The 22,609-nt window shown below is 46.4% G+C and overlaps 1 protein-coding gene across 1 annotated transcript in view; it reads right to left on the bottom strand.

Moving 5' to 3' along the window:
* ADGRB2 (adhesion G protein-coupled receptor B2) overlaps nt 1-21,617 on the bottom strand; it is a 115,861-nt gene extending 94,244 nt beyond the window's left edge. Inside the window, exons 1-2 of the mRNA XM_033157650.1 lie at nt 20,825-21,617; nt 3,430-3,513 (exon numbers count right to left, since the gene is read on the bottom strand). Coding sequence (XP_033013541.1) covers nt 3,430-3,513; nt 20,825-21,605 — 865 coding nt within the window. The 5' untranslated portion in view covers nt 21,606-21,617. The remainder of the gene's footprint in view (nt 1-3,429; nt 3,514-20,824) is intronic.
* Nucleotides 21,618-22,609: the final 992 nt, after the last annotated feature.

Raw genomic sequence — 22,609 nt, 5'->3', positions numbered from 1 at the left:
CCATTGCACCAAACAAGCTTATTTATCAAGGTCAACAGACTTGCCACTATCTATATTTGCACAACTGGCTCAGCAGATCCCTCTAAATTCTCCTGGATTGTAGCTCCAATTGTCTTTGCAGGCAGTGCACACAATGGCCCAGAGACTATAAATCAAAGGCAAGGAGAAAGGGAGAGGAGAGGGGAAGTGAATGGCGTTCACATTACCCAGACGAATTTGCTAAATAAATACGCAGGAGCTAAACAATTAATACATTTGTTTTCTTTATGGGTCTCCAAGGAAGGTGCTAAGAGAACGCATAAATGGAGCAAATTAAACTCAGTTGCACCAGGGAGGATGGTGGTGGTGGAAATAGGAAGAAGGGATAAGCGCACATCATCTCAATTCGCTGTCACCGTGAAAATGATGGGGCTCGGGGGATTGGTGGGGATTGAAGATGAGATGCAGGTTTTTCAGTCATTGGAGGTTGCATCTTAATTAAAATGCATGTGACTATTGGAGCTGGAGGAGAAGCTGATGATATAGCTGGTCCCAGCTTAGACGAGCTACCAGTTGTAACACCTGGCAGGCATCTTCACCCCAAAATTGGTTGCCTTTGAGCAATGCAAGGCTGTTGTGAACCTGGTGCCTTCTAGACGTTCAAGACTGCAACTGCCCAGCCCCAGAAAACACAGACTGTGTCCTAACGCCAAGAATGCTCTTGTGCTTGAATCCTGCTTGCCAGTTTCCCTTTGGAGGATCTGGCTGGCCACTGTCAGAACAGGATGCTGGAATAGATGTCTCCAGAAGGGCTCTCCTTCTGTTCCTATACCATCCTTCATCTAAAATTATTTCAGGATGCTTTGCAAACTGGGAGGGAGAGGATTTGCTGAAATGTTTCATGGTAGGACATTCCATGGCAGCGAGCAGCTGTGGTCTCTTATTTCTATCAACCCAACTTATTTTACATATATACTATACAGTATATATTTAAGTATTCTTGCCACCATCTCTTATTGGCAGTGGAGCTTTATCCATGGGGGCCAGCCTAAAGCTGTCAGAACACCCAACTCCAAAAATGAAGGCATTATCACCATGGAGAATCACTTTAGGGGCATTCTGGTGTGAGGTGGAGCAGGAAGATTGATGGCATCTCTCCACACAGAATTGACAGCAGGAATTATACGCTTTAAAATTGGGGTCTCTCATGTGGGCACCATAGTGCCTTTAGGCATGACCCCCTGGGGGCCCACCAAGGCCACCTGCCACTGAGATTTTGTTTTTGTTTTGTTTTTGCTTTTTGGAAGGATTTTCTGCTTATTTGTCTGTGTTTTATTTGTTTTGCCTGTTGTTGTGGTGGTGGTGGTGGGGAGTGTAAGCACCACTAGTTTCCCTTTGTGAAATGGTATATTAGGGGGCCCCTTGGCAGTATTTTATGATTTTCAAATGTGTCCCCAGGACCCAAAAGTTGAGGCTCCCTGCTTTCAGAAGAGTTTTAAAAAAGAAACAAAAGTAAATCAGTCAAAGATATTGAACTGAACGGTGGAAAGGCCAGACTTTCTGTTCATCCCTAGCAGGGAGGCACCTCCATTGAGCAACGTCTCAGTCAAAAGCCCTCAGAAATTAGGATATTTCTGCTAAAATGCAGAGGCTATCTTAAAAAGTTGGTTGTCTCCTTAAAATTAGCGATGATTTCACAAGTCTAATCAATATACAAAATCAGTGATGTTGCTAGACTGGTTGAGAAACTGACTATGCTTGTGATGCTAATGTTGCAATTTGCAATTCACAACACGGAGGTGTCTGAAAGTTTGGATTTGATATTCCGCTTTATCACTACCCAAAGGAGTCTCAAAGCAGCTAACATTCTCCATTCCCTTCCTCCCCCACAACAAACACACTGTGAGGTGAGTGGGGCTGAGAGACTTCAAAGAAGTGTGACTAGCCCAAGGTCACCCAGCAGCTGCATGTGGAGGAGCGGGGAAGAGAACCCGGTTCACCAGAGGTCTCAGCATCAGCTGGGGGTTTATGGGTTCCAATTCCCATTGGGCCCAACCACGATGGCCAATGGATAGGGATGATGGGAGCCGTACTAGAACAACATTGCTTTGAAGCAATGATTCTCCAACTTCGGTGGACTGGTCATGTTGTGCAGATGGCTGATAATTGTCTTCCAAAGCAACTACTTTATTCCGAACTTTAAAATGAAAAGCGCAATGCTGGTCATCAACAAAAGAGGTTTAAAGACACTCTCAAGGCAAATGTATAAAAAAGTAATATAAACACAGAAAACTGGGAAACACTGGCCTGCAAGTGCTCCAGTTGGAGAACAGCCTTTACCAAAGGTGCCATGGGCTTTGAAGGCACTCGAAACGTGCTAAGAGGAAGACACGTTTGGCAAACCCTCACCATGATTAGCTCCCACCCAGAAACCTATGTCCCCACTGTACAAAAGATGTGTGGATCCAGAATTGGCCTCCACAGTCACTTACGGACCCATTGTTAAAACTGTGTTTATGAAAGACAATCTTACTCGGCTATGAGTGATCACCAAAGAAAGAAGACTAAAACAACATCTGCAGGATCACAAATTCCCCATCCCTAAGCTTGTTTAGTTGAAAACATAAAAGGCCTTTGCAAAAGCTATAGGCTGGTCAGGTGGGGGAGCTTCTTAATTCTTGGTCAGTGATTGTACATCTGTCCCTCGAGTCTCTGGAGGTTCTTACTTCAAAATCCTCTTATGGGGACTTGGTTGAGCTCTGTCTGGCCATTAGACTTGGAAGAGGAGCACCAATTATATTGGAAGATGAAACTCCAATGCAAAATAGCACAACTAGCACCACAATTTATTTTAGGAAATCAGGGCAAGGTGGCGGGGTAATAAGAGTCCAAATGTCCCCTAGAGAAGCTGATCCAATTCCAAGTTAAATTGAGGGGAGTTCACACTTTAAAATCCTTTCCTTTTAATTTTTTTGTGCTGCTCATTCTGATGAAGAACCTCAACAATTTGCTTCAAATTTCAGTTTAGGAGAATTCTGGTGAAAATTGAGAGAATATGTGGAACCTCCCCAATGCCCCCTCACCTCTCAGACACCTCCCATCCTCAGAAACACTGCAAGTCTCATCAAAACTATGCTGTATTCCCTCTAAATTCCTGGTATGTTTCCCCTCAGGAGGATGCCCCAAATGTCATTCAAAATGTGTTTGAGGTGAAAAGCTGATAGCAAAACTACCATTAAATTCTGGTCTGAGACAGTGCCAATAGACTTAGGTTGTGGCAACTTCTCCAGTTTGCAAATATGCACAATGCACATAGACCCAATCATACTCCCTGGCACATACCGAGGAGAAGACTAAAGACTGAACCTGGCTGCAAGGAAGGATTCCCTGAGAATGCCCTGATGACTTTTGTCATTTCCCCATGCTTTTCCCATCAAGGTCATTCATTACCTGTTTGTGCCATGTACACCCCTGGTTCATCTGCTGACCGTGGCCACTGTGTCTTCACCTTCTGATCTGCTTCCACCCCATCACCTGAAAGAAGGAGGAAAACATGAAAGAGCTATCAGAGCTGGTGAGTGGAGAAAGTGGGGAGGAAGTATCTGCATGCTCTGAAGGGTTCTCTGTACTCTGCAAAATATCATCATCATCATCACCACCATCACATGCTATCAATGTGCACAATATTTTACCAAGTAAAAGACAGGCTCTTGCCTCAAGGAGTTGCAATCCATTTGAACCTGGAAGGGCCACTGAAAAGATGGAAGGGTCAGTAAAACTGGGGAAGGAAATGGGTGGTCTTCAACTAGGTTTAACTCAGAGTCAGGCCCATACATTCCAATACTCTGGGTAAAGCTTAGTTGAATACCACTCTATATATTAGGGCTTCAGTTACATCTGGTTAGTTTTCCCATAGGATGATGCTGACGAACTGAGCCAGAGGCATTGTGGGAAAGGTGGGCTTTGAGAAGGGGCTTGAAGGTAGTGTGAGAGAGATACTCTGAGGAAATTCCAGGTATAAGTATGTAAAGTCAGTACTCATGTATGCTAATGGGGGCGGGGTAGGTTGGGCTGGGGTAGGTTGACAAAACAGAGTTTTATAAAATGATGGAAAGAAGAAAGAAGGTATCCTGTGAAACTAATATGCAGTAAGATGAGGAGAGACAAAGTGTTATTTATCTGAGTGTTTCATAAGCCACACTTTCTCCTGAAATAAGCGCACTTCAAGGGGCATGCAGGGGAAACTAATCCTGAATCACAAAATGAAAAGGAGTACTTCACACAAATTCCACAGTCAACCTAAGGAAGCTGCGTGGGTTCCGAAAAGAGACAAGACTGGAGAAGGGCAGGCCTGGCAACAATTGCTGGAGCAGAGCTGGTTGCCCACGAGCCACACAATTACTGATTTGGTGAAACAGCAAGAAAATGTAGAACAAATTTATGCACAGTGAAAGCGAAAATGTGCCAGTTTGCCCTAACTGCATAATTCAGACAAATCATAGAATCCAAATTTTCTTGGCAGGGATCTTGCATCGCCTGCACAACATTTTATTTTAATCTTAAAATGCAGAGTACACATGATCTAGGACTTAGATACTGGCAAAGAAGCCCCCCCACCCCCGCTTTATATGCATTGTTTATGCATTCTAACACTGTGACACCAGATGGCACTGTGGAGTTCTGTTTTTGCTAACCTGATTTCTCATACAAAGTTTGCAACATGTTTAACTGAAACTCTTCTTTGATGTGTCTAGATGCAGCCCTGGAGGTGAGGGACAGCAAGTGTGTATGCACAGGGCAAGAATGGTGGATGGCTCAAGCAGGGTTGGCATATTTCAAAAAGTAAAAACCAGGACACCCCAAAAACATTTTTTCCAGTTTACTTGCCGAAGATCCCGGACAAACCACCGCCTTCTGGAAATTCCCCCCCAGACGTCACTTCCACAGCTGTTTGGTAAGTTATCAGGAGTGTGACAATGAGTGGGTGTGTATGTGGATGAATATCAGTGCCCCCCCCAGCCCACCCACCACCACCAAGGGCTCTTGAGGGCAAATGTTTGCCCACCCATGGTTCAGATGAGCCTAGTTCAGTATTGGGCCGCTTCTGATGTTCTCCTGAAATGGTGTCTTTGTTGCTGCACCAAGGACTCTGCCCTTTGGCTGCTTCCTTCCTTTTGCACACTATCTATGGAGCTCCTCATCCCCATTGTGGACTTGGTGGGTCTCCGTTGTTTTCAAGTCTCCCTCTAGAGACAAAGAAACCAGCAGAGGTTATTTATGTACAGGGCAGCTGTGTGGAGATGAGGATCACAGAGACAGTCAGGCAGGGAATGTTACCCCATGCATACGAACAAAGGACACAATGAGCAGTCAGGGTGTGCGTGTGCATGTGCGTGTGCATGTGCATGCATGAGAGATAAGTGGAACATACATCTATGCATTCTACGAAGTGTTAGAGTGTGCAACCCTTCTTGCCCTCCATCAAGCAGAATGCATGCCTCTGAACAACAGTTCTGCTTGCAGGCCTCCCCTTGGTGGCATCTGGTTCATCACTGTGAGTACCCTCTTCTCAAGCAGAATTTGTTTTCTCCTCTTTGAACTCTCTCAGGGCAAAATTTAAAAAGACCCCAGCTGTTTCCTCCGCAAAACATTCCACAAGAATTCAGTGTGTGTGAATGAAACTGAGATGAGGGGACGGATGTTTGAGGCACAGCTCAGTGGCAGAGCATTCACTTCAATCCCCAATGGCATCTCCAGGTATTTATTTATTTATTTATTTATACATACCCCGTCCATCTGGCTGGGTTCCCCCAGCTACTCTGGGTGGCTTACAGCATATCTAAAAACATAAAAGCATTTAAAAAACCTCCCAATACAGGGGCTGGGAATGTCCCGGGGCTGAAACCCTTGAGCATCACTGCCAGTCAGTGTGGACAATACTGAGCTAGATGGACCAAGGATCTGACTCGGTATAAGGCAACTTCCTATGTTCTTAAGTTTGTCCACCACCACAACAGGGCGGCCCCCACTTTGAGTGGGCAATTTCTATCTTCCAGTTTCCCCTGCCTGCTTGTGGGGGTGGGGGTGGGGGGAGGGGAGCACTCAGAATTCTCAAAGGTAGTTCATCCTTCCAAAGGAAAACCAAGAGAGAGAAGCAGAGGGAAGTGAGGGGTCAGGTTGGAACTGGGCATGGCAAACTAATCATGTCAAAGAAAATAGTTTTATTCTGAGCCCAGTTCAGACCCTGTCACATGGCAGATGACATGGCAGCACAAGGTTGGATTCCACCCCTCATTCTCCAGCCACAATCCTGATTCCTCCGTGGCATGGAAGGAGATTTCCCAGAATTCCCGTCACTCATAGCACAATTACAATAATGGTTCAAGTGCCGGGGAGGGAGAAGATTAGGGCATAACAAGGGCCTGGCTGCTGGATCAGAGCAGAGACACATCTAGTCCAGGATCCTGTCATCAATGTGGCCAGTCAGATGATGGCGATAACGTTTATTTTCCACCCTTCAGCAGCAAATTCCAGGATAGGTTACAATTTGACAAGATGACTCCTATTTGGGACATGGCAACCCATTACTGCAAAGAGTGCTCTGAGGGAGGGAGCTTGGACTGAAGTCCTAACCATGACCTATAATAAATTTGGACGCAGAAGGGAGCCAGAGTAAATGAAGTGTGTGAGGGTGGGGGGGGAGGTGTCACTTAAACTACATTTCTCTTGGCCTCACCAGAAGAAGTAATTGGCACAACATAGAAACACCAGGTTTAGGCAGAGTCTCCTGGTCAGTTTCCACTCCAACTCTACCACCTCTGGGAACCAGCATCTCTCTCTCTCTCTCTCTCTCTCTCTCTCTCTCTCTCTCTCTCTCCATGTATGTAACAGGCACATGCAGACCCACAGAGAAGCCCTTCCTCCTCCCCGCCACCCTCAAGATGCACTTAACAGATTGCTACAGTGAGATGTCACAAATTTATGGCTCAGCTCACGAAAAATAACAAGAGATCCATCAAGGGCACTTTGCGTGAAATTAACAGGAACGTATAAAAGCCTGACAAAGATGCATTGTCAGCTGCGAGTCAGGAAGGGGAAGAGAGGGGGAAGAAGAAGGGGCTGTTTGATTCTTTCCCCCTTATCCTACTTTCCCCATCAAAGGTTTTTTTAAAAAGCCACCCAGGCAGCTTACACACCATATATTTAAAGGACATCTCCTGTACCTCCCTCCCAAATCCTGGGAAATGTGGTTTACCCATCACAGAACTATAATTCTCAGCACCCTTAACAAACTAGAGTGCCCGGGATTCTTTTGGGGGGGTTGGGGGGGATGTGCTTTAAATGTATGGTGTATATGCAGCCCTAGTCTGGAGAAGGGGTCTTTCTCGAATACAAAACGAGAAGCAAAAATCAATCAAGAGAATTTGTGCTCTCAAGGGGGTTGAATCAGAAGCCATGCTTGTTAAGCTGTTTCGCCCTGGGTGTGCCAGCGCAGGAGGATGAGGCATCAGGCCCTGCGATGGCCAGGTCTGGTATATGTACCCAGAGCCCAACCTCCTAACCTAGTATGGACAACACAGGTGGGCCTCTTTACCTTCAGGCTTTAGGTCAGGGGTACAGTCACATTCCTTCCCAGGCAAACTTCTCAAGGGTGGTTGGGGCACATACAATTTATTTATTATTTATTTCATAAAAGCTATACACTACTTGGCTGTTGTTTTTTAAAAAGTCAAAGCATATAAATGTAAATAATAATAATAATAATAATAATAATAATAATAATAATAATGCAAAAAAGACCATTGAAAGGCACTGTAGGCTAGTTTCCAGGCACTGTCTCACATCCCTCTCTTTCCTCCATCCAGGCAAGCTAGAGACATTATCAGAATTCAAAGATGCCCCTCTGCCAGGCAAAAATCCTCAAGGACAGTGAGATGCAGGGCCAGCAAAGGGTGTGGCCTGGAGAGAGTTCCAAGGGCCAGGTGGAGAGGAGCAGAGGGCCACATGGAGTCTTCTCTAGCTAACTCTGGCAGGTTGCTTCTCCCTGGCTTGTGTCATGTGACGTTTTCCTTTTTATACTGCAGGTTTTTTTATTTTTATCGGCATTTTAAATTGGGTTTTATTACTCTGTGTTTTTTATTATTTGATTGTAAATAGCTTTGAATACTTTTAGGAGAAATGCCACTAACACATTTATATATACAGAGATAAAAGCAGCCGAGGATTTTCCCTGTTCAAGAAAAAGAGTTTGGGGAGATGCGGTCGGGAGGGCAGCTCAGCTCAAACCAATCTTACAGAATTTTACCCTTTCTTCACCATTTTGAGGGTTTATTCCACAGAGCACACAGGGTCTCTGGAGGGGGTCCTGATGCCCCTCCCCACGTAGGATCCCCATGTGATTACCTTGCCGCAAAGTCTTACCCTCAGGGTAAACCGAGCAGGACTCTCAGCTGTAAACTGGACCAGCTGCCTTCTTTAATGACTCCATAAACTCTCCCGTGCAGGGAAGAGAAAAGCCAGGCGCTGGCAGGCTTTCTCCGGCTGCTCCCTGCTGCGGAGAGGGTTTGAAGCAGGCTGGAGGTCCGCATTGCTCTGAACGAGGTGGGGTAGGCGGTTGCAAGATTTAAAGAGGGTGCATCAGAAGGAAAATGAATGGATATTGATTGATACTTATTAGTAACTTCGGATTAATGTAACATTTTAATGTGTGACTGCGTATCTTTGCAACATTTTGTTTTAGCTGTCTGCTGCTGCTTCTTTTGTGTACACCGCTTGGAGATACGTATTTTTAATACATTAAGTGGTATAGAAATTAAATAATCAAAGGGCTATCCTGGTACCATCTGAGAAGCAAGTCCCACTGGGTTTAGTGGTGCTTGCTACATAAGAATGTTAAAAGAGCCTGTTGGGTCAGAGCTGCTCTCCCAATGGCCGGCCAGCCGCTCATGCGAAGCCTGCAAGGAGGACATGAGCACAAGAGCACTCTCCTCTCTGGCAGTTTCCAGCAGCTGGTATTCATAAGCATTACTGCCTCTGACCATGAGCATAGCCATCATGCCAACCAGCCACCCATAGTCTTATCATCCACTGATAGCCTTAACTGCCCTGAATTTGTCTGAAAGCCATCCAAGTGGGTGGCTGTCACTATGTTGTGTCCTGCCTCTGGAGTGCTGAAGGCAGTATGCCTCTGATGGCCAGTTGCTGGGAATCACAAGAGGGCAGGGGGCTTTTGCGCTGAGCTTCCCATGGGCATCTGCTTAGCCACTGCACCTGGTCCAGGAAAGTGAGTCTCCTGACTTCAGCAGTGACTCTGGGAGAGTGGCAGGAGAAAGCAGCGAACGACGATGCGCCAGCTCTGACCACGAGGGTGCCTCACCCACAGGTAGATCTTGGGGCACCCCCTCAGCTCGGCACCCTGTGTGGGGGAATCACCTGCACTGCCCTACATCCAGCACTGATCATGCACCCTGCCCTCAGTAACAGCCACAATGCCCCCCACCGCAGTTTAATGGCCTGAAAATGAAGTCAAAAAATTGGGGGCATTATTTTCACCAAGACCCAGAACTGCAAACTCATTTACAAAGTAGCTCAATTATTTTCAAATACAACCCCAAGGCATTTGCTATTGCACAACAAGGAATAAATCACATTCAATGTTCCCCAGAGTCAAAGCTCTTTGGTCAAAGAGGGGATCCAACTTTCACTGCCCAGCCTTAGTCCTGCCTCTGCTAAGCAAAGGCAATTCTGCCATCTCTCAGTAGTAGAACTGAGAAGAGGACCTTGTATATGCTTTTTAAGTGCTCTGTTGGTGCATTTGGGTCCTCATTAGCTGTTCCCTTTTAGATAGACTGTAATAGAATTACACTGCCCTGGCGTTCTTGGGGTTTCCAGTAACAATAAATACAGGAAGGGCAACGTGATGATGCTCATCTGCTGCAGTAATGGGGGCCAGATTGTGTCATCTGTGATCGACAGAAGAAAAAATGGGCAGCAATGAAGGCGAAAGGAGCCAGGAATAGAGCAGAAAGGGGGTTATCGGGGAGGGTGAAAATTCTATTAGGCAGTAGAGTGAGACTCCCAAGGGAAGCAGCAAAGGACCGCAGGAGAGGGCTTATTTAAAATCGGACCAGGCAATGCCGGTGTGAGAGAATGTGCAGTGATTTAAAAAGAAACAGCAGGCTGGGCTTCTACTGCAACCTGAGACCTCTTCCCAAAACCACCAAGGCAGCTTATCAGAGGTGCAGGACCCTGGAAACCTCCCCTAGCAGAGGGATGGGGACAAAGAAAGGGTTATATATGGTTACAATTGGGGCTTTTTTCAGCTGGAACTCACTGGAACTCAGTTCCGATACCTCACAGGTGGGTGCCATTTCCTTTATAAGAGAACAAAGGGCCCACTCAGCCTGCCAGCTCTGGAAGGCTAGGACCATTCATGTGGGGGCAGTTCCATAGGAATTGTTGGGGTATACATGTTTTCATGTCTACATGGTAGTCTTGGAACCGAACACCCTCGTAAGCTGCGGTCGCACTGTAGCGTCCCCATTCTGCTCTGACGAAATGCCATCTCTTGGGTTTCCTGCTTGTCACCCCCCCCCTCCTGTCCTACCTGAAAAGTCAAGAGGCTTTTCTTTGCAGGAAAGAGCAGGAGGCATCAAGAGGGCTTCCGCACATAGCAACACCAGCAAGCTGCACCCGCAGGCTGCCGCACCAGCCCTAATTAACTCCCTTGCCCTTCAGATGTGACAAGAGGCTTTCCAAGCTCCCCCCTGCTTAGCCATCGGAAGCGGTGCCAGGTTTCCACCTCCCTTCTTCTCACCCCTTCTCATTTTTATTATTATTAGGCACAAGTCAAGTATTGCTGATAACAATCTGTCAATTACACAAAGCAGGGCTATTTGCCACTCCTGGTGATAGCCTCCCATCTGGTCGCAGTGGGGAGGGCAGCCACAGACCCAGGGCCTGTGCTCATGTCCAGGCAGGAGGGAGGGTGAGAGGGCTGGATGGAGGCTGCTTCCCCCGCCCCACAGACAGTCCCGTTATTGGCCCAGCAGATGCTTCATGCCACAGGAAAACAAATGGCCATGAATGAAAAGCAAACATGCTAATTGGCCTTAATACCACCAATAATCTCCCTGGACAGAAAACAGGGAGCGTGGGGAGAGAGGAGCCACTGCCACAGCTCCTACTGGAGTTCAGGTGGCCCCTGTGGAAATGCTCCCAGGGATCAGGCCCACCAATGGCATGCGCCTCCTTGCGCCTACCTGGGCTTAAAGAAGCTGCACAGGGAATGCAACGCAAGATACTTGATGAACGGAGGTCATTTGAGGCACATCTGCAGCCTGAATAAAAGAAGCTTTAAAAAGGTAAAGGTAAAGGACCCCTGACAGTTAAGTCCAGTCACAAAGGACTCTGGGGTTGTGGCACTCATCTTGCTTTACTGGCCGAGGGAGCCAACGTTTGTCTGCAGACAGTTTTTCCGGGTCATGTGGCCAGCATGACTAAGCCACTTCTGGTGAAACCACAGCAGCACACAGAAACGCCGTTTACCTTCCCACCGGAGCGGTACCTACTTGCACTTTTGGGCATGCTTTCGAACTGCTAGGTTGGCAGGAGCTGGGACCAAGCAATGGGAGCTCACCCCGTCGCAGGGATTCAAACCGCCGACCTTCTGATCAGCAAGCCCTAGGCTCTGTAGTTTAACCCACAGCGCCACCCACGACCCCTGGCCAAGCACATTATTTGCATGCAAAATGTGACTGGGAGAGACCCCTGCCTGATGTTCTTGAGGTTCACAGCCAATTAGTGTAGACAATACTGTGCTAGCTGGACCAATGGTCTGATTAAGGGGAAGGGGCGTAGCTCAGTGGTAGAGCATCTGCTTTGCAGGTTCAGACTCTGGCATCTCCAGGGAGGGCCAAGAATGTCCACAGCCTGAAACCCTGGATAGCTGATGCCAGTCTGTATCAGGCAGCTTCCTGTGTTTACCTGATGTGGTCATATTGGCAGGCAGCAGAGGAGGGGAGCATTTTAGCAATTTTCAGAACTTGCCATTGCTCCTCTCAGAATACCCCTCATTAGCTTTTGTGGAAGTGAAGAAAGATGGCTGCAACCTCCCCTATATCTTCCCATAGACATGAATGGCAGCCACAGACACCTGCACACAAAAGTGAATATCCCCTCCCATGGTGCCTTGCAACATACCGGCATCCTCTCCAGACTCACCCCCTGACAGAATAATGGCCATCTTACTAGCCTGTTACAACTATGGCTGCCTCCAGGCCCTCACTATTCTGTGAGAGGGATCCAAGAGCACACTGCAACTTTAGGTTCATGCCGTTGAAGTGCGTTAAAGCATTCTGTTGCCTTAGCACACAAAAAATTGACATAAAAACAAACAACTGAAGTTCGGCAAGTGACGAAGAAAGGCATTGAAAAATGCAGAATGGACGAATCAGTAACCCAAAGAAGGGCAATCACTGTGCAAGTAAATCAGAATGGATGCTCATTGTCATAAACAAACCAGAATGAATGCTCAATAAAGGCCGGACATGGTCTAACCACCACATAAGCTATGTGCAAGCAAATCAGGATGAATGCTGAACAAACAGGTCATCTGGAAGGGCGACATGTCTGCAAGGCTTTTAGCAGCGTAATTGGGAGTCCGTCATCTCCTCCTTTAGGACTTGGTCACTGGTGCGATTTATCAGCAATTCTCTCTTCCATTCCCTCCCAAGCTATCAAAACCTGGGCATTATTCTCTCAGCACACAGGGGTACCACCACCCCCGAAGCCAAAAGCCCACCAGCCTCTCTGTTTGGAGGCCTTTCTTGCTTTTCCTGCTGCTGCTTCCTCTGCTGCACTTGACACTTATTGGCTCCATAAAATGGGTCCAAATTTACTAACTTTCCCTGCACACTCTATAATCCGTGCCCTGCCACCTTCATCACTGAAAGCATTCATTCCACTCCATGCGAGCACCATTTTAAAAAATGAAATGAAAATTCCACCAGGGGGGAAAACAATCCCCTACCAGTTTCAGAGGAAGAAATTTATTCTTCCTTAAAATGAAACCTGTTTCTTTACTGCCACCATAGTCCTAGGAAACAGGGTCCATGGTCTAAAACATCGGCATTGTAATGATGTCCTACACACACACACACACACACACACACACCACACAATTATTAGCAATAGAACATAAGAAGAGCCTCCAAAGGCTGATTTAGTCTAACATCCTGTTCTTGAAATGGCAAACCAGGTGCCCTGATGGGAAGCCCACAAGCAAATCAGCCACACCCTCCAAATGGTATTTAGAGGCATACTGCCTCCCACAGTGGGGACAGAGCATAGCCAAGGGGTGGAACAAGCAGAGATAATGTACCAATGACAGGGCCACACTAACCCCAGCTTGTCCTCCAATCAGATTGCAACGGGAAGTCACGTGACCCCACACTGTTCCAGGTGACACAACCCTTTCAGACCAAGGCAATGGGATCATGTAATCCATGCAGCATTTATACTCTAGGCACGATGCAACCAAGCTACAGGAATCTGCACCAATATCTAATGGGGAGTGGATTGTGTGACTCCTTTACCTTGCTGCTTATGTGACCTTTATTGCTTTGTTTGATTATTTAATATGTATATAGGCCACCTCTCTGCCCCAAGCCCCCCCAAAGCTGTTAACAGATAAAATTACAACCAGCATTTAAATTACTATGAAAAAACCAAAAACATTCACAGCGAAAACATACTAGTAAAATACCCAAGAATGTACAGGTAACCACAAGCCTCAAAAGCAACACCCTCACCGAAAGCCCAGCAAAATGGTGCAGATCTTGATTGGAGGTGGAATCTGTCGATCTTGGTTCTCTCAGCTTCTATTTTTTCTTGTTTTAGATCTAGTTTCCCACATTTCTACAGCAATCTGCAGATTTTGCTTTTAATCCTCATGAAAATTCACCAGCATTTTGGTGTGCAAAATTTCCCCTAATAAACACGTTTTTGCATTCCGTTTTGACTCATGTACACATTTGTGCACACAATCTATCCTAGTATAATGCATTTTGGTATGTTATTTTTACCAAGACTTTCATTTTTAGGCACACATTTACCTAACTTTTGTAAACATTGGTTGGTTGGAGAACTGCACTGCAAAATTCATATATGTGCAAATTTCAAAGGATAGCTGTGTTTTGGTTCTCACATTATCCTGGAGAGTGCAGATTTGATAAAACTGGCTTCATATATGAACTGAATCAGATTTCTCCCCTATCTTTAGCCTTGATGATCCAATAGAAATACTGAAGCATAGGGAGCCTTGACCAAACCTCCAGTGGGACAGCATTCCATTGCTTGGATACTGCTACCCTATGGAAGGCTGGTCCATTAGGGTGAATAGGGCACTGCCCCATAACCTGTCAGCCCCCACCTACCTGTCTTCTAACTTACAACCAATCCAGAGAGTGGCAGTGACTGAGAGCTTAGTCTTACTGTTTACCTCAAAGAATACATCAGGCAAAGAGGATGAGGACTGAACTAGAATTAGCTGGCTCCACCTGTCATTGGCTCTGGCTCTGCCCATCATGCACTCTGGCTCCACCTACAATGGCCTCCTTGCCTTCCACCATACCACTCCAAATGGGCATCAGCACAACACCAAAGGCCTGATCCCCTCTTGCCTGTCCTCGATAGAACCTGGCAACTATGTGAAGCCTGGAGTTCCGCTTCTGATTGGCTGAATAGACTCGAACCCAGAACATCAAAGTGTTACTTTGTGGTGTACCTGCCTTCCAAAGAACAAACTACCCATCACAAACCCCAATCTACCAGTACTGTTCCTCTTTCTGTGAGCTATTGATTCCCCTCCGCCCCATAAAACCAAGCTGAAGATCATGCATATTTCTCTCCTCTCCCTAATCATCCTTGCATAAGGCAATTCCCTCTGGCATACCAGTTGCCATGGTGACCCGATGGTTTCCTACGATTTTCATTCTAACCTCCTCAGCAGAGTTGTCTCCAAGGCCGGTGTGGCACATGCCTGAATGGGGGACGGGGATGGGACCAGGGGCCTGTGAATTGATTTGTTTCCCAAAGAGGCAGCCAGCCAGCCAGCATGGCATGAGGGGAGGGGGTGCCTGCACAGGCTCATGTTTTAGTGCCACAGAAGGCATATTGGCCCTGCAGGGTTTTTTGGAAGATTCTTTCGCATAGTAAGAAAGGAGCTCTGCGTGCCAGCGAGCTGCACCCGGGCAGCGGAGAAATTGCATGACATCTGTGAGCCACAGTGACAAATGGGCCAGAAGAGATGCCAGCGAGATAGACACACACAGCCCGCAGAAAAGACAGCTGGGAACCATCAAAGCCCAGAACTGCAGAATTAAAGATGCGAGAGGTGCCAGCTCCGGCCATGGTGTGAGTCCAGCATGCCCACAGTGCTGACTCTGATAGCATCCAGAACAGAGTGACGGAGTGGAGTTTTCCATCCTCGGTCAATCATCCCCAGGTTCCCAAAGAACCACTATTCTGAGCACATTCTCATGCTGTATATTTCACCCACATGCTCAGATGCACTCATGAGTCCTGGAGGGAACTGTCTAGAGGGCACAATCAGGACCAATTTATGCAACTGACAGAATTGGGGAGATTTGACAGAGGGTGGGGGAGAAGGGTAGTTAAAGCTTTTCCTGTTATTGTTGTTTCAGGGTGAACTACTTTGGGGAGCTGTCACAATTTTGCCTAATATACAAATCTTTGCAAAGCATTTTTCCTATTATGATGCAGTTTTGTGTGTGGTTTTGACCAATACTTATATTTACATCGCACACTTCACCATCGTATAAGTATTTCTGTGCACAATATTTGGCTTGAGAATTGCACTGCAAAATTCAGAGAAGTGTGAATTCTGAAGGATAGCTGTTTCCCCCCCCCCCTGTTCTCATATCTTTTTGGAAAGTGCCAATTAGGCAAGTTTGTCTTTAAATGAAAACCAAGTCAAATTTCTCCTCCATCCCTACTGCTGTCACATTACTCATAAATAAGTCATGCTTTGGCTCTCCATTACCTCTGAACTCATGAACCACAAGCATTAAGCCAAGGACAAGCCCTGGCTACAGCTCATAGTTTGTAGGGCTTGAGACAAACCATAAGCCTGAGTATGGACATAATGCTAAGCCAAACCATGGTTTAGCTCTGGATGGTGCAGTAGAAGCAGGAAAAAAGAAAGAATAAAGCTGCCACAATATTTACTGTGAGCACCTGCATCCTTGCATGTTCACATTTGGCCATGATTTGGCTTAAAGTTATATCCAAACTGGGCTGAAGAGTCAATAGGTTTTCTGCAAAATGGAACCTTAAAGAATAACCATTTTATTACGGTGAAACAAACTTCCACAAATTACAGTCCACTGCATCAGATACATGATGAATCAGGTTTTCTGCAAGTCTGTTAGAGCTGAAAAACTGAATGCTTAAAATATCAGTACAACAGGCAAGTTGACATTATGGTCTCCACATTTCATGTTGGAAAAGGCAAGGACATCATGGTGTTTTCAGAGAGTGTTGCACCCAGGAAGGCTGCAGAATGCAGATCAGCTGTGAGATGATTTGTAGAATGAAGAAAGGACACCCACAAACACCCCTCATCTACTCGGAAGCTACCAGTGAAAGAAGTGAGGCACTCCAAGTCTGATAGGTGTTTCCCTAGCAAAACATGAGACAATGAGACCTACAGTCTGGGGCTCCATTCAGGATTCTTTCTCCTCCCTTCCACTTTCCTTGAACCTACTCAATACTAGTCCAGTTTTGCATAATCTCAAATTTCTGCAAGACTGATAGTATGGACAGGCCAATCTGTCAATATTAGTTAATAATACTACTAAAACTAATGTTAATACTAATAATAATTTATTATTTGTACCCTACCCATCTGACTGGGTTTTCCTAGCCACTCTGGGTGTCTTCCAGAATGTATAAAAACATAACAAAACATTAAACATTAACACAATTTCCTATACAAGGCTGCCTTCAGATGTCTTCTAAAGGTTATACAGTCACTCATCTCCTTGACATTTGATGGGGGGGGGGTGTTCCACAGGATGAACTCCACTACTGAGAAGGCCCTCTGCCTGATTTTCTTACTTTTCCATATCTGTTTGTGATTATTATTATTATTATTATTATTATTATTATTATTATTATCATTATCATTATTTTTATTGTTGTATTCATGAATATTCATCCATATTTTTTCCCTAATACATACCTTATTGCAAAGAAATTTTCCTAGTATTTTTCATGAATATGTGTGTTTTATGCACACTTTACCCTAGTATATGAATCTGTGCGCACATTATTTGGACAGAGAACTACACTGCAAAATCAAGAGACCTGTGAGTTCTGAAAGATGGCTGAGTTTCAGGCTGTGCATTTTTTTCAGAAAGAGATTACAAGGCAGGTTTGCCTTTGAATCTGTGCAGAATTGAATCTTTCCCCATCTTTAGCCGAGACACCTTCCTTGAAACTCAGCTCTTACACGATGCCCAGCCCCAGCCTGGCTCTTTTTCAGCCACCTCTCTTCCCCACCCCCTGCCACCGCCACCGCCCCATAACTGCAGTCGAGGACAAGTCCAATTCCCTCTGGCCCAGTGTCTGATGACTCTGCAAATAAAATAATGAATAAAAAAACACATTACCCCCGCGACTTTCCAGCTACACTAACGTTTTACGTCCAGGTGCCTCGGGGTTTTAATTGAATGTCAAACATAATTTGAGGAAGGTAACGGAGAGTTCAAGCTACTGCCCTTCGAAAGCAATAGCGGCTCTGGCGATTGCAAATTTATCCACATGCTTGCCGCAGCACAAGGATGGGAGATTACTCTCCCCACACTCCACCCCACCCACCCAGAAGATTTCTCCTTGCTGACACTCGGCCCCAGCAGCTCAGCAGAGAAGGCAGAACTCCAAGTTGAGCTTTGGGGTTCAGCGGCTGAGATGAGCAAAGTATGTCTCCCCCACCACAGAAACATGTTACTTGTGTTCACTGCAGCCTACCAAACAGCTTTTCAGGAGGCAGAGGAGAGTGCGAGTAACTGGAATGAATTTGGTGGCAGGTCAGGTGAGTGAGGTCAGGTCAGAGGGGAGGGGACTCCTACATAGGCCACATTCAGCCCAACTCTGTTGTAAACATCCCCGGGTTCATGTGATGTGATGTGCTTTGAACACTCAACAGCACAACATGAAGGCCTCAAATAATAATTGTTTTTTTCCCCCCACGAAAATTCAAATCAGCTAAGAACTATCAGTCAAAAGCGTGTTGAAAACTAAGGGAAGTGGCAAAACCACAGCCACGCAGCTGCAACAAGTCACAGGCAGCCACCAGTTTACGCAATCAAAGAGTATGGATAAAAGGTAGGTGCTTATGGGGTCCGGCAAGCTTCCCTGGGGATGGCGCTCTGTACTAGATACACCACCATGTAAAGGAAGGCATGTCAATGAAGAAGAGGAGGAGGAGCCACTTTCTTCGAGGCAGAAATGACTGTCAGTTATCTCTTCATGGGATTCTTCACTAAAAGGTCCCAGGGCATGTCACAACAATTTAAAAATACAGTAATTAGAAGCAGTTTAAAACAAATAATGCCCCCATCTCTCTCAAAACAGACATTTCAATATGTATTTTGGTGTGTTTTATGAGTCAGGGACTGTGTTGAAGCATATAGGAAGAGGTAAAAACCAGTGGGCAGCTAAGTTCTGATTGTCAGTTTAGTCCGGGAGATAAGGATCATATTGGTTTGTGTTAGAATCTGCAAAGATCAATTTCCCTCCCAGAAATGAAGGGAAGTCACTTGAGAGACCCCCACCTTAAGGGGGCTGGCACACTTAGGCCAGTGCGCAAAGAGAGGGCTCCAGATCAGGCGGGGTGGGGAGTGGAGCTGGAGGAACAACCTTTTCCCAAAGGATTCACTTCACAGGCGGTCGTCCGCTGGACCAGAGAGAAAAGGTTTCATTCCACTTTCAGCTTGCGCTACCATCTAACAAGCAAATGGCCTCATTCAGCCTGGTTAATAGTCTGCTCGGGCTGAATTGCAGCTCCTTTATATTCCGGCTTGGAATAACAGGCACCTGGGCCATCATAGTCAAGGGTAATTTGCCACGGGAAAAGGGGTCATTTTCCCTGTAAATTGTTTTCTATGTCTCTGCCAAGGCAGAGTGACAACAGGGCCTCCTCACACACTTCTGCCTCCTCGCCAGCTCAGGGAGTGGAAGGTCGGGGGGGGAAGCAGGAGCGGCTCAGCTGGGGCAAAAAACCCGCTTAAGAAGCGGCACCTTCCAGCTCGGAAGATATGAGCGCTAGTGAGAGGTGTTGCCCTCCTTCTCCCATAACATATTAATTCAGGGCCACAAAACACATCCGTAACACACACAAATGAGATACTTCTTTCTGACACAGGACATGGTTAACTAATGGCACTGAAGCAGGGGTGGGGAAGTTTCTTCAGCCTGAGGGCCACACACCATTGTGAGAAACATCCTGGGGGGGGGGCACATGCTAGTGGTGCGTGGGGCCAGAGGTACCTACAGATCCAGCCTCCAACCCTCATGGAGGTGTCAAGAAAACACCCTTCAGCTCCTTCAGAAGAGGGATTCAAGCAGTATTTGCTTCTTTGGCACAGGAGCTCCCTGCTTGCCCTTCTCCCATTCACACAGCACAGAAATACAGGATCTTTGCACAAGGAACAGGTCAAATGTTTAGGGTTTGCTGGGTGTGCACTGGCACATCCTTTTTAAAAACAAAAACAAAAAAACCTGTGGATTGTGGCAAGGAGAAGAGGGTACAGACCAGGGAAGAGGTGGCTAGTGAGAGAGGTAGGCAAAAGGCAGGAGGGGGAGGGAAGCAGCCAGAGAGATGCGGGCAGAATAAAAAGGCTGGAGTGGATCTGCAGCTTCTGCCTGTGTCCATTTCTGGAAGAGGTGGTGGGGTGATTGGCTCCAGTGGCAACAGCAGTAAGGGAAGAGGAGAGGCTGCTGCTTCTGGAGCCAATCACCCCACCATCACTTCCAGAGATGGACACAGGCAAAAGCTGCAGATCCATTCCAGTGTTTTTCTTCTGCCTGCATCTGTCTCATGGCTGTCTTCATCTGAGGTCCACTCATCACCTTTTGTGGAGAGAGATCAGTGGGGATGCGGAGCTGCTTTTGTGGTGCACAAGCAAGGAGGAAGAGGAGATACTACCCTGCGCCTGGCCCTCCAGATCTGCCCTGCCTCTGGTCAGCTTGGCACTGGTCTTTTTCTCTGGAAGAAAAATCTCTTGTTTTGGCTTTTTGACTGCTTGTGTTGTGGTTGTTTTGTTAGCCTTTTGCCTTTTTACCTTTACCATTTTTTGTCTTGTCCTTTCTTGAAATAAAATTTAAAAAATATTCCCTGGATGTGCAACCTAACAAAATGTGCTGTGCATGCCTACCAGCCCTTCCATACTCTCTATACTTCATTGTCCACATAATGCATCACATGGCATGGTATAATAATAATTAAAAAAAGACTTGCATGGTTGACTGGTCAAATATTGTTATATCTTGCTCAAATAATTTTTAAGGAAATGTTTTTAAAGAAATAGCATTATCACCAAACCCTTTGCAAGGGGTAAATTATTTTGCAAAATATGTCCCAATCCCATTTCAGCTCATCCCTGACACCAGTCATTAGTAGAACCAGTGAGCGATTCAAAATTATTTGAAGCATCTGAACATACAAAAGGGCAGAGACTTCCACAAGTGACCCTTTCTGTGACGTTTACCACAGGACCCGTTTCCACAATGCCTGAACCCCGTACCATGCATCCACACTCACCGTATTTAATCTCCGGAGAGTATACATCATTCGCATTCCCAGAATGCAATTCGGTCACGCAGCAATCACTGCTGCGGCTGGTGCTTGTCGCAGGTGGTGTCAGAGCATTGGAGAGCGTCTGGTTGGATTGGGGAGGAGCCGGGAGGGTCTGGGGGGTCTGGCAGGTGCAGCCGGTTTGTGAGAGGCCACAGGATTGGCTGGCGCCCAGGCGAAGGCACTCTTCGAGCCAACGGCACAAGATGCTGCAGGTGAACTGGCTGGAATTGTTGTTGTTGATCAGGAGGACTTCCACGAAGCGGAACTCCACAGCCTCGGGGGGCAGGAGCCGGGTGGCCGCTTCAGGCTCCTCCGCCAGGCACAGTTGCACAAAGTTCTTGTCAAAGTGGAAAAAGGTGAAGGGGCCCCCTCCCTGGCACAGCTCCAACCTGACCTCCCCTCCGTCTTCCTCCTCTTCCTCCCGGGGTGAGGCTGTCACTTCTGGCTGGCTGCAGGTGTCGTTGGAGAGGTAATGGTCCAGTGGCAGCACCATGGGCGAGTAGTGGGTGCAGACCTGCTCCTCCCGGTTGAACCTGAGGTACAAGGAGTACTTGGTGGGGTCGGGGTTCTCCAGGGTCCACGAGCAGCCAGTGGAAACGGTGGGGAAGAGGTCCTTCAGTGAGAAGGAGCCGTAGAGAACCCCGGAGGCCAAGGCAGAGCAGGCGCTGGGAGCTGGGTCAAAGCCCCGGGACAGCCACAGGAGACACGATATCACAGACAGTAAGAGTGGTCCAGCAGGGTTCATCCTATGACATTTGCCCTTAAAAGAAGAAGAAAAAGAAGAAGAGTTTAACTGGGGGAAGAGTCTTAACCCTGGAATCAATTTTCAAAGTTGCAAGTCTAGGGTTGTTCAAATCTGACAATTTTGGTTTCTTCTGCTTAGCAATTTTCCAGTTCAGTTCTCCACATTTTCATACCAGTATGCAAATTGTCTTTTTAAATGAAAATTTGGCAGCATTTTGCTGCCAATTTCGCCTAATATACATGCCCTTCTATGTAGTTTGGCCTTATATACACATTTTTGCAAATGAAATTTCACTTATATAATGCATTTTTGGTATGTTATTTTCACATGCATTTTAATGCGCACTTGCACGTGCAATTCCATACACATTAATTGGCTGGAGAACCACATTGCAAAATTAAAAAAAAACAACATGAATTTTGAAAGGTTGCAATGTTTCGGAGAATGTGAATTAGACAGGGTTGCCCATAAATTCACAGTGAATGGAATTCCTCTCCCATCCCAAGGCCTGTAACCCAGCCCTGAAACACAGGAAGCTGAAGGTGCAAAAGGGAGCTAGAGCTGAAAAATAATGGTCAGGGGTGGGCTGTGCTTTCTGCTAACCCTGGAGCCACAGCAACCAGCAGGCTGTCCTTAGAGGGGGGGGAATCCCAGCTCTGGGGAAAGGCTGTGGCTTTGGGGCAGGCTGGAGCCTCGCTGCCTGAAATGTAACAATGGACTGATCTGTCAATTTTGGTTCTTCTTGGCTTGCCATTTTACCAAGCTTAGGTTCAGGTTGCCCAATATCTACATCTGAACGCAATTTTCATTTTTAAAATTCTGCACAAAAATGTGGACATGCTTTGCATGCATTCCTTCCCGCTTACATATTTTTGTACACAACTTTTGCACAGTACTTATAATTATCATTGATTGATTCCTAGGCCAGTTAATGCCCAGATGGTTTCTAAGCAGTTTAACAATACATAAATACTGATTGCACAACGTTGTTAAGATACAGAAGA

This window comes from Lacerta agilis, chromosome 8 (genome assembly GCF_009819535.1).
Source record: "Lacerta agilis isolate rLacAgi1 chromosome 8, rLacAgi1.pri, whole genome shotgun sequence".
NCBI classification, from domain to species: domain Eukaryota; kingdom Metazoa; phylum Chordata; class Lepidosauria; order Squamata; family Lacertidae; genus Lacerta; species Lacerta agilis.
Note: the sequence above shows the minus strand (reverse complement) of the source record. Positions and strands in the feature narration are given on the sequence as shown.